At 38.8% G+C, this 12,758-nt stretch overlaps 2 protein-coding genes across 2 annotated transcripts in view; one reads left to right on the top strand and one right to left on the bottom strand.

The window, feature by feature from the left end:
• LOC129762595 (uncharacterized) overlaps nt 1–12,209 on the top strand; it is an 84,585-nt gene extending 72,376 nt beyond the window's left edge. Inside the window, exon 3 of the mRNA XM_055761024.1 lies at nt 12,186–12,209. Within this exon, the coding sequence (XP_055616999.1) occupies nt 12,186–12,189 (4 nt within the window). The 3' untranslated portion in view covers nt 12,190–12,209. The remainder of the gene's footprint in view (nt 1–12,185) is intronic.
• On the bottom strand, nt 2,505–6,831 carry LOC129762588 (beta-galactosidase-1-like protein). The gene is made up of 9 exons (XM_055761014.1): nt 4,997–6,831; nt 4,757–4,914; nt 4,478–4,692; nt 4,143–4,307; nt 3,970–4,080; nt 3,767–3,917; nt 3,478–3,713; nt 3,182–3,423; nt 2,505–3,125 (listed from the first exon to the last, which is right to left on the bottom strand). The coding sequence occupies exons 1-9, from the start codon at nt 5,084–5,086 to the stop codon at nt 2,553–2,555; spliced, it is 1,941 nt and encodes a 646-aa protein (XP_055616989.1). The 5' UTR covers nt 5,087–6,831; the 3' UTR covers nt 2,505–2,552.
• Nucleotides 12,210–12,758: the final 549 nt, after the last annotated feature.

Raw genomic sequence — 12,758 nt, 5'->3', positions numbered from 1 at the left:
AAGCGTCTCGAATATTGTTCATATCGGTTTGCTCAGGCGACTTGTCTAACACACCTAGTCGTCGTAGGCAATCAATCATATCTACTTCTGCTGTATTACACTGGAGTTCCTTTAGCGGTTCCCTATTTCCATCTGTCGGATCCGGTACACTACACACACCCATCACTTCAACATTCTCATCATCATTTGATTCAACATTTCCACGGACACCTTCTTCGGAATTTCTTTCCTGCGATACTTCAATAACAGTTGTATTAGTGTCATCACTTCCGAAATATCTATTTAGATACCCAATCACTTTCAACAACAATCGTTCAGCGTTTTGTTTCACAACGTCACTCGCATTATCACTTAACACCCTCAATCTGTTCGCCAAATGTAACAATACCGATAAAATTTTCGGGGCTATCTGATTACCCGACAAAGCGAATTCAGCATCCGAAATCTTCAGCTGACAAATATCCAATTCTTTTACCGCATCGTTTATCAACATTTTCGTCACTATTCCCTGCTCTCTTTCCTGTCTGAAAGCATCTCGAATTATTCGTCTTCGTCTAGTCATCGACGTATCTCCTGAAAGAATAATATTACGCATACCAAGTTCATGATCCAACTCATCACCATCCAAAAAATCTACTCTCATTTTCAAATAGAAATCCTGCACATTATCTACAGTAAATCTGTTTTCTGACTCCATCGTATTTTCTACTATTGCGTTCTAACTGCAATTAATCGCTGGTGTATTTCACAAATGTAGTGGTGAGAAACACTGACAATCCAATCTCAAGCACAAAGTAATCGTTAACAGTAGGTTACGTATAGCAATCGCTAGTAATTTATTTTCACGGCGTTTTCAACAGACAATTCTCACGCGATCGGTTTTTCGAAGCAAAGATTCTAACAGAATCCGTTGATCAAAGTTAAACTTCAAGAATAGTTATCGTACTTATGTATGTCGAGACGAATGACAATTTAAGTCTCGAGTCTCCCGTAGGTCCGGTGAAAATATTCTAACAGAATGTTAGAATATTTTCTGTGTTTTTCGAGGATCGCCAATTGAAAGTTATGGATTACTCCATAACCGCCCAGCATAGCTCACCTCTATCTTATTTATCTCAGGGTCGGCTTCCGAACTACGGGGGACTCCCTGTACCGCGGACGACACTACCACAACCGAAAGAGAAGTTCAATAGGGCTGGTTCGAAATGGAAAACTATGTAGAAAAAACTAATAATTGTTTTACAATTTACAATTTATTTGACTCGATTTCTTCGTTCCGGCGCCGTTCGTCGACCGTTGGGGCCCTTCGATGACACGTGGTTGGATAACGGTGAGAGAGAGGAGAGACTGTAGCACGTACCTTCTTCGTGGATTAAAATGCGCTTCCACTGGTTAGCTCGCTTGCTGGCTTTCGGATCCGTGACAGAATTCGGTATCACTGCAGCACTTATGTTGCACACGGGTGGCTGGAGGTTCGTAATCCGGGGCACGCTTGGAAACAGCGTGGCGTGAACCGGAACGTCCCTGGTTTTTATCACACGCCCGATAGTGTTCGACTCACCCTCAATCAAAACTTTTAACGGGGTTTTCTTTGCTATTTCCTAGATAGGTGTTGGTCGCTTCCAAACTCCAGCTAAAGTCCTTGAGGCCTTTTTCATTTCCCTCCACGAAACCTTAATCCTCCTTCCTTTTTCCGTCTACTCTCCTCTCTCAATCTTTCCTCTCCCAAATATTCCTCTATCTCATTCCTTCCTCTCTCTCTCTCTCTCTCTCTCTCTCTCTCTCTCTCTCTCTCTCTCTCTCTCTCTCTCTCTCCTACTTCCGGAACACCATCAGCTTGCCCGCCGATGTTACTCAAGGGGGCTTTCGATCGTGGCAAATTACAAAGTTGAGTTAGTACAATATACACTTAAACTAATGTTAGTTATTACAATTAACAATTCATACAAAAAAATTACATTTAACGACAATCTTATTAATGAACCAGCCAACAATAAACAAAACAAACAATTTACTTAAAGACTATTTTTGAACGATTACTACATTTAATTGAACAAAATTTGAACTGCCCTCCCTGTTGCGTCATTGGTCGGTAACAGGGTAACAACCGCACTATAAGGTCAAAGGCGTTCAAATCGAACAGTTGAATTAAAAAAAAAACGCGTGTGAAGTTAAATTTTCAAGATCACCGTTCTCAAGGATCCTAGAAGTACTTGACGATCGTCTACATGACAACTTAGTTCAGCCTCCCGCGAAAACTACACGTGAGTGTGACTTGTAAGAGAGTGGGTGGAAAGCTACCGTGATGGCCCGTAAAGATGCTGCCTGACATCAAAGTTAATCATGTATGTTGACCCTGAGGTTTTTTGAATGGGAGTTTTGTGAGTGTACCCAAACTGAGAAATTACATTTCTGTGCTAATTGGATTCAATTCTTTATCGCTAGTTTACTAAGCGAATACATCGTTTCACTATAACGGAGATTTCTCAAAATAAATAGCATAATAAGGTGATCATTAAAATTTACTAACTCAAATATACAGTCTTACGAATCTAATTGAATTTAGCTGAGCTATCAAATTCAATTGTCATGGAGGGACTTTTCACTGTTTGGTATTCAATAAGAATAATTTCGTTCGCTGTTTTCTTCAGAATAGCCTTCGGTACATACAATGTCAGTTGAGGACCAACTCCTGGCCAATATCTTCCCAAATTGTGTTTATTAATGAAGAGAACTCCCTTGCCCCAACCAATAGGATTTACATAGGTGTCCAAAATATCTACCTTTGCGATGTCAAATGTACCGTGGAATATCGTAGGACCCCTTACAATACCAGGTTTTGCACCAAAGTTACTAGCAATATTCGAAAAATGTTTTTCTAACCGGTGTTTGTTGCATAAGTTCTGTATTTTTTCTATATTGTCCAAGGGAATTCCTATCATTGTCCAGTTTTGAATCTTCTGTTCATTTATGAAAACATCTCCAATCAAGCCTTTAAAATCGTTCGGTGTGCCGAAATTTACACGTCCTTCGCTCTCAACGACGATTTGAAGCTTCCTTCCCAGTCCTAAAATTATGGGCAAAGCATCAATTGCATTTTGTCTTGATAGAACACCAACGAAAGTCTGGAAAAAAAGGGTTCATTAACGATATTTGCTTAGCATTTGACTCAAGTACATACAGAATCGATGTAAACGTAGCCTCTATCATGTATCTTGCTAACGGTTAATTTCATTGGGTCTGTTTTGATGTTGTTCGGCAGAAGAGCTTCATATAAAACTATTCCAGAATATTGATTTAATGCCTCAAATGTGAGAGGATAAATACTCGTTACTTTGGGCGATCCTATTACGCGTAGGATACCTCTATTTAATGCACTACCAATGGGAGTTAGCAAAACTGATGGTAGGGACATTTTTTGCACTATAAAAATGGTTATTTGAGTTATGTATAATAATTCATCTTTCTAGCATTTACGTGGTATTGGAACGGGAACGTTGGGGATAGGAAAGAACATTGAAATGACTTGGCGAATGGCATAGTACTTCGGAGTCGGATCTCCTGATTCGTCAATAGGAGCATCATAGTCGTATGAAGTTATGTCTGGTACAAAGTGACCTGCCCCCTGCTCATTAGCTCCAGCAGTAAAACCAAAGTTCGTTCCTCCATAAAACATATATATGTTGATGTTAACTTTGGCACTCAGCATCTCTCTGCGAAATAGATTGTTATATAGAGGAGAAAAACCATTGTCTTGGATGACAACCTCAGTGTAGCGGTAACGGGTGCAATCGCTACGCGTGACATCGTTGGTTCTTGCCAGTGTGTTAACCATCCCGGATAGTACTCGGCATTGACTAACGGTCCTCTCGGCTGGTGTTTCCGGAGTTCATTCCAGTAGTCATTTATTTCCTCGGCTAAATGTCAACAGTTCAACGCACATTTTTTCTTCAACGAAAGTTCACTCACTTGTTCCAGGACCGAAATCCAGTGTATTCAGCACACCATCCACGCCTCCGCATTCCGCTAATCCGGGACCATTATTTGTGAACAGAACTGCCTGTCCTCTGACATATCTCTCTGAAATAACGATAGAAAATGAATAAATGAAAAAAAAACAAATTATTTGGTTTCCTTCGAACCCGTTTCATCACGTAACCAAGTCATGTACTTATGATCACAAGCAAAGAATGATCCGTATTCGTTTTCTACTTGCACCATTATAATGGGCCCTCCGTTTCCATAGAAATACCTTTCCAATCGCGAAAAAAGTTCAGCATACCAAGTTCGTACTTCATGTAGATAAGCTAAAATTATCGAAGAAATATGAAAAAAATATAATCTACGAATGCAACACTAGCCTTTTTGAAGAAAAATGCATAGAGAAAGGCTAAACTAAAATCATTTGAAAATGAAACAAATTAAATTAAAACACATTAGAAAAAAATCAACATAGTGTGATAAACAAACATCGAACCTATATCGCTAGTTCTCAGTTGAATTGCTGGATATTTATGAAGCAGCCAATAAGGGAAACCACCCATATCGCGCTCAGCGCAAATGTATGGGCCTGGTCTTAGGATAACGAATAAATCTTCGCTCTGTGCTAATTGGATGAAATGCTCTATATCGGCAATTCCCTCCCAACTATAAACGTCTTCCTTTGGATTGTGTAGCGACCATTCTACATAGCTGCAACCGACAAATTCAATTTTGAATAATATTATTAATTGATTTATATGAATGTATCGTTCACGTTGTGACTGCATTCAAGCCAGCAGCTCGCATCGATTTCAATATTCGACTCCATGATTGCGGCACAGCTCGAAAGTAATGGAACGATCCTGCGATATATTGAAACGGTTCGCCATCAAGTAAAAACGTGTTGTTATCATAGTCGATGGTGAACGTTCTCTGTAAACAGTAAACGAGTAGGTCAATTGCACACTAATCAAATGCTTAATTTAAGACCAATCAAATTGAGGATGTTGTTTACCTGTCTTTTATCTACAACAGTTTGACCACAGATAAGATAAACAATGCAAATAATACTGCCTAATGACCATTGCCATTTGAATATTTCCATAGCATTATTTATTTTATCTTTTCTTTTTACCGATTTGTGAAAGATGTGCACTTATCGTTGAGTCTAAAAATAATTAATACCACTGAGATGACAAAGATGACGTTCGTACGTAATGTGAGACACAACTGTTGTTCACAAATTCTTTTATGTGACTGAGACACGATGATCTTCTTAGTCGGTGAGTCAAACATGCGTGCGCTCTGTGCGCTGAATTACCTTGCACTTATGCGTTCACTGATTGTAGTTATCTTTCAGACGATCAAATATGTTTGCATCAATAGCACATAAACATGACATAGGTTGTGTTAGCAATGCTATTGGTATTTGGTATAATATTAATATTTCTATGAATTTGGAATTTCGGGGGTCATTCATGGATTTCGTATTGAATCATATGAGCTGCCAATTAAAAAGAAACCAAGATTACAATATTTCGTGCAGTCTTTAAGCACAGGGGTTGGTATATTGCAAACCAAGAAATGAAATACACCTTTTATAAAAGAGCAAGTTCATTTTAAGTTGATCGTCATTTATTTCACCAATAAAGAAAAAATCATGCAACGAATGGTCGAACATCGATTTTTCTATTTTGTTCATTTCTGCTGTCGTTTTATTTAATTTTGAAAAACACAAAATCTCATTGACCATTGAATTTTATCTAATGGGCTCTAGTTATTGTTATCGTCAAAGTGCAGTGCAGAACTCTCGCAGATATTCATTTGGAAGTTTGATCCGTTTCATTTCACCAAAAAAGAATTTAACCCTTTGCGGTCGTTCGTCTGCTCTCAGCCGCCAAGGAATCATGTTAAATACTTTATTCAACGATGTAATAGTTTACATTTTATCGAAATTTAATGTCTAGTGACCTTTTTCACGAATCTATACCGAGTTTCTCTGAGTAATAGGTAACGGTACTTGGTATAAACCAAATATTATTAGCGTGGAAAGATAAAGGGATTTCTTTAAAGGGAAATTAATTCCGACCGCAAAGGGTTAAAGAACAATTTTCCGAATATCTGTCAAGTTTATCAAACGCAGTGATGTCAGGGAGTCGCATTCGTGTGATAGTGACAAACCATGTGAATGCAGATACATTCAAACGAAACTGAATACCATCAAATATTTCCGAACCTTGCACATCCTAAAGGCGACGACCTGATTGTCTGAGGAAAAAGCTAAATCGAAAACGACTCGCAGCGATTGACCAGCAATGGGACTGGCGTAATGCATGACCAAACTCATCGACCACCGTAATCTCCCCCTGTCTTGTTTTCAACGGTAAGGTATAACAGTTATGCTTACACTACTGGCACCGGCAATTGATTATCTATGCTGATCCACTGCATAACCAACTATAATTTGAAAAAAAAATCAGGAAGAAATAAGGATAGTTCATATTGGGTTGTCCGGAAAGTACGTTTCGATTTTTGGAAAAACAAAGGCATCATTTTTTATAGGCAGACTTACATATTTTCGATTTTATTCTATACTAGCTGCCCGGCAAACTTCGTCCCGCCCAAAATTTATTTTTCGTTATCACATCCACGTTTTCTTACTAAGCGCACGTTCATGGTTCCAATCGCAGATGTGTTCATTGATTGATCTTCTAATCTACCCTTTAAAATCATGTTTTACTATAAAATTTCAGTACTTCTACCAAAACTCGACATTATAATATCATATTACTTTCAGGCACAATTATCGTGCCAGAGTTGTCCGTTACATGGAATAAATGTTTTATACAGAAAATATGATAGAATAAAAACAGCCCTAAATCGAACAATTCCTTTCTCGAGTTTTGCGTAGGAGTGCGTTTTATCACATTGAAATCCATTTCCACTTAAGAGCGAAGAATAATTTCGCTAGCGCAAACATCAAATGGACTAACAACGCTTGTCAATATGTAATTGTAGAACATATGCGAATTGAATTTTTCGAATTTTCCCATTTTACTTCAGAGTTTTTCGAAAATTTTCAATTGTTATGTTCGTTGGAATATGTTTGGTTGAGATATGTGTATTATTCTTACGCGACCCCCTCTCCATTCCAGAGGAGGGAGGGGTGTCATACCATTATAGAAACATTTATTATACTCAAAAACCCTCACCTCCCAAATTTGGCTCCATTTGCTTGATTAATTCTCGAGTTATGTAAAAGTTTGTGTTTCATTTGTATGGCAGCCCCTTGCCCATTTAATTCTTTCGTTCAATATTGTTCTCAGAAAAGTTAGATACTACTTGTAAAAAACATCAAGTATCATGCCTAAAAAGCCAGTTATTTGGCTGACTTTACGTACATGGTCCACTCTGACTGCAATCACTCTGTTGGTAAATTTAATTTTGAAAACACTTCTTTCGGTTTAAACGCCTATTTACACAACTTGAATCTATTCACAATATAACTACAATTCACTCTTTATGTACAATATTTTACAATAGTTTGGGAATAGGTTTTGGGTTTGAAAATTGGTTTAACTTCCTAGGCTTCCTTGATTGTAATGATAGGAGTTCTTTTTGGGTCACCTTTTGAAATTTTATCCTCAATAGTCACAATACAATCCCTTGTATTTATTGTTTTTCTCATTTCTGTTCCTTTCCTTTCTTGCTTCTATTTCCATGTTTATGTATATGTGAGTGAAGTTCGGAAACCAAATGATTCGACCTATGCAGCAAATTTTATTGTGCCAGGGTGTTCACCGAATTGAACTTGCTCTTGTATCCAACAATATATATATATATATATATATATATATATTTTGCGGCTTAACCCGACCATTTGTATGGCAGCCTCCCCCCTGAGAGATGGGGGAGGAGTATCTAACCACCATAGAATCATTTATTGCACCCTGAAACCTCCACATGCTAAATTTGGTTCCGTTTGTTTGATTAATTCTCGAGTAATGCAGAAATTTGTGTTTCATTTGTATGGCAGCTCCTCCTTAGAGAGGGGAGTGGAGTCTAACCACCATAGAAACATTTATTGCACCCTAAAACCTCCACACGCCAAACTTAGTTTCATTTCCTTGATTAATTCTCGAGTAATGCAGAAATTTGTGGTTCATTTGTATGGCAGCACTTTACTCTGCATTTTGTATTAAAGAGGCTTTAAATTCCGCACTTCATTCGCCTCTATCTTTCACACAGTTTAAAAATTTTACTCTACCAGAACATGTTTGTTTTCTCGCATTCTTATATTACAGGGATCTGTTGGAAAATCTATAGCATCAAGTGAATTGTAGGGGAATCAATATTCAGAATTTCTTTGAATTAATCGTTCTTACTTTGGAATGAATTGTCGCTCACCAAAAGAGGCATATCAGCAGTGGATGAATTGTTGAATGGTTTTTTTTACACATATTACACTCTGGAACGCACATACACATCATTGGCACCACTGCTATATCACAATCGTATAAAGGGTGTGTCACATCAAATTGCATCACGGAAAAAACGCTGTAGAAATTCGCTCAGTAGACCGATCCTTTTGAAACTTTTAGACAGTAAAATAAGAACTATTGAACAACTTTTGGCATTTTCTTTTTATTCATACTTCGAGCCCAAGCCCTTATGCTCGCACCTTCCTCTTTACCCCGTCCATAAGGTTCTGTACAACGTCAGGTTGTAGTTTTTTTTGAACAAAAATCCATTTTCTCTTGAAGTCCGCCTCCGATTTGACAACTTTTGGGTTCTTCCGGAGGGCCTGCTTCATAATCGCCCAATATTTCTCTATTGGGCGAAGCTCCGGCGCGTTGGGCGGGTTCATTTCCTTTGGCAGGAAGGTGACCCCGTTGGCTTCGTACCACTCCAACACGTCCTTTGAATAGTGGCACGAAGCGAGATCCGGCCAGAAGATGGTCGGGCCCTCGTGCTGCTTCAATAGTGGTAGTAAGCGCTTCTGTAGGCACTCCTTAAGGTAAACCTGGCCGTTTACCGTGCCGGTCATCACGAAGGGGGCGCTCCGCTTTCCGCAAGAGCAGATCGCTTGCCACACCATGTACTTTTTGGCAAACTTGGATAGTTTATGCTTGCGAATCTCCTCCGGAACGCTGAATTTGTCCTCTGCAGAGAAGAACAACAGGCCCGGCAGCTGACGAAAGTCCGCTTTGACGTAGGTTTCGTCGTCCATTACCAGGCAATGCGGCTTCGTCAGCATTTCGGTATACAGCTTCCGGGCTCGCGTCTTGCCCACCATGTTTTGCCTTTCGTCGCGGTAAGGAGCCTTCTGTACCTTGTATGTACGCAGGCCCTCCCGCTGCTTGGTCCGCTGGACGAATGAACTTGACAAATTCAGCTTATTGGCGACATCCCGGACCGAACTTCTCGGATCACGTCTAAACTGCTTAACTACGCGCTTGTGATCTTTTTCACTGACGGAGCATCCATTTTGCCGTTCTTCATCTTCCGGTCGATGGTTAGGTTCTCGAAGTATCGTTTTAGTACTCTGCTGATTGGACGATTCCCAGCATCTTACCGATGTCCCGATGTGACAACTCCGGATTCTCGAAATGAGTGCACAAGATTAATTCACGACGCTCTTTTTCGTTCGACGACATTTTTCCAAATTTACGAAAAATTGACAGTGAAGCATGGCCAACGTGATCTATACACTCTTATCTGATTATATGCGAAAGCTGAAGATATAATTCCTAAAAATTAAATTTCTACAGCGTTTTTTCCGTGATGCAATTTGATGTGACACACCCTTTATTGTACCGAGCGAATTTTTCATTCACGTTTTTACCGTTTCAATAGTCCTTTTAAGAGGCTGTCCACATACCACGTGGACAGAAAAAGCATGATTTTAGACACCCCACCCCCTTCAGTGGACATTCCTTATACCCCTCCTCCTGTTGTCCACGTGGACATTCCTCCGGTTTTGAGGAAAAAATCAAGAAATTCTTTTTTTTCGCTTAAATTTCATTTCAAGTTTGTTTCTATTTTCTATTCCATATTTTTATTGATAAAAATTATAGCCTTACCAGTGGTAACGATTTTTCTTGAAATCTTCGATTTTTTTCAACATTGTCCGGGAGCTCATTATTTTCTTCCGAATTCCATTTACGTTATCTCCATATCTATTTTAAAATATCGATTGTGAACTTATTCTCGAGTATTAAAGCTGACTGGCTGTTTGAGTTTTCAAAAAATCGACAATGAAATCTAGCACTTTGTTTGAAAACAGAATTTTCTAGTCTAAACATCAATGACTTTCGCTTTTACAGGTTCGGTAGTGCCTGATGGCTGATGGCTCGTGCCGATTCTAAGGAAAAAACCAAAAGTATATTTTTGTAGACATACATCTTTTCGATCATAGATACACCGCAGTATTTCAGCATCCTTCATGCAACTTGAGAATTCTATCCTCTCAGAACTTATGCTATACAGTAAGTTGAAGTTCTTACAAGAATCTTAACAGTTAATAATCTGAAGATGCAATATCTGGTGAGTAAGGCGGGTGGAGTTTTAGAAGTGCTCTAGAAGCGTTCTGGACCTTTGATTTTAATACGTTCAGCTGCTAGCAGTACTTGTTGGAATTCATCGAAACTAGTTACTTGGTAGAAGCTAATGATACAGATTTTCTTCCAGTCCTACCAGACCCAGTCATAACTTTCTTCAAGCGAAAACCTGTTTCGAGGTTCCATTCACTTGCTAAGATTATTTCAACACAACATTCTTGTGAATGATTTGCCCTTTACAATTCGCCACAAATATGTAATTTCGTCGCGTTTATGAAACGAATCGCAGATTGAGATAAGTCCCTTCAAGTGTTTTTCGGTAAAAAACCCTTATTCCGGAATCCGGTCGGATTTGAAATTAGTAAAATGTTATGTTCTTTAATAGGGTATTCTGGTCTAGAAATTTGAAAAAAAATCAATTTTTTTTTGTTCATATTTCTCTAATTCAGACATTTAAGAATATATCATAGATGTGACTTTTCGAAAATCTCATCATTTACCAAGTTATAGCCATTTTAGTTATGCGATATCTTATCTAGTACGGCCATACAATGAACTTCAAACGCGTTTTTCTCGAAACATGTTTTTTCAAACTGGTTTACACGATATCTCAAGTTCTACTTATCCGATCTATGTTTATATGAATACAATCTGTATGCATCTCTCTATCGCATAAACCTATAAAAAATCCTAATTTCGTAACTTTACTATTTTAAAAAAATCGAGAAACTTGAAAAAAATGTTTTAAACAGCATTTTTTTATCTTCAAATTTCCGCCATTTTGTCAAAAAACACGTTTTTGACTTGTCCGAGGCAAGGCGGTATAATAAGGTGGAACGTTATGTCAGAACTGCTGTTCAGCCATTACTTGAGTTCGATTTGACAGCGGCCAAACGAACGGCTAGGTTTTTCCGAGAAAGAGGATAACGAATGGCATGCAATGAGAAGCGCATACCGCTATGTGTTTGCTGTGCATAAACGTTGGTTTTGTTTACGCTGTTGGCATCATTGTTGTGTTTCGGTGACTGCTGCAAGTTATGATGATGATGTTGGATTAAAGAGGCTTTAAACTTTTCAGTTCATTCGCCTCTAACGAAGCTGCAAGTTATTGTCTGCATTGCTGTTTTATGGGACTTGAGGGTTGTTGCCGTTGCTGCTGGGACTGGCAATTCAGCGATTGTGGGAGCTTTACTAGTAGGTATATAAAAGAGCCACTACTGGCGGGCTTGTGCCGTACTGCTCTAAGTTCCATTCGTTTTGGTGGCATTAGTCGTTGACGACCCATTACGATTGAGTGATAGCGATACGCTGTGGATATCCATGCATATCGTTTCCCGGCGACTGTTGCTTTAGCTGGAGACTCACCTGATCGTGCGGGTTGTGAGACACAACAGCTAGTTTGATTGAAACCGGCCCAGCGTAGGTATATGTTGATGTGGACCGCTATGTAGCATAAAAATTAGACCTGCTTTGTTTATAAACAAAAATAGTCGCTGTCATTTTTCATCCCCTCTCGCATCTTCCATGCCTTATCCCCATACTGTCGAAAACGAACCACCTGTCAATTCCAGCTTCTTGGTCCGAGGTTCATGCGATAGTGGCATCTTTACTGATTCAGAATCTGTTCGTTTTTTTTGTTTTCAGGTAACCAGAAGAGCTGGAATCGTGTACGCCATGGCACAACTTTTTTTTGGACCACCTCACTTGATCAGCTTCTAATTATGGATTTTTTCCCCCGTTCAATTTTTGTTTTATTGTTGAAAGATAGAGGAATAAATAGTGATATAATGGATGGTAAAAATATTCTTGTTTTACTTTTTCGGAGTTCGAAGAAACGTCCGAAATTCGTGTCTCTGTCCCCCTTAATCTGATCGAGTCAAATTCTATCGGATTGTGCAAATATTGCAACCTTGAAATGCAGAATGCAAAAGTTTATTTCGTTCGGATTGCGATATGTCAAATCCGATCGGGTTCTGTAATATGGGTTAATATGTAGTCCATGCAATGTTGCTTGTTTGCATGTTTTTCAAGATGTTTCGTTTCTCATGAACGGTGATTCGACATCTGTAGCGAATCTGCTAATTCATGTGCATCAAGGATTAATCTTTTCTTTTAATTAATCAGCAGTAGCAGCATGAACTTTCCAGACAACTCAAAAGAAGCGTATTACAAAAATTACCAGACATCAATGAAGAACAACATCATTGCAAGAAATAG

Source organism: Toxorhynchites rutilus, chromosome 1 (assembly GCF_029784135.1).
Source record: "Toxorhynchites rutilus septentrionalis strain SRP chromosome 1, ASM2978413v1, whole genome shotgun sequence".
Taxonomy (NCBI): domain Eukaryota; kingdom Metazoa; phylum Arthropoda; class Insecta; order Diptera; family Culicidae; genus Toxorhynchites; species Toxorhynchites rutilus.
Note: the sequence above shows the minus strand (reverse complement) of the source record. Positions and strands in the feature narration are given on the sequence as shown.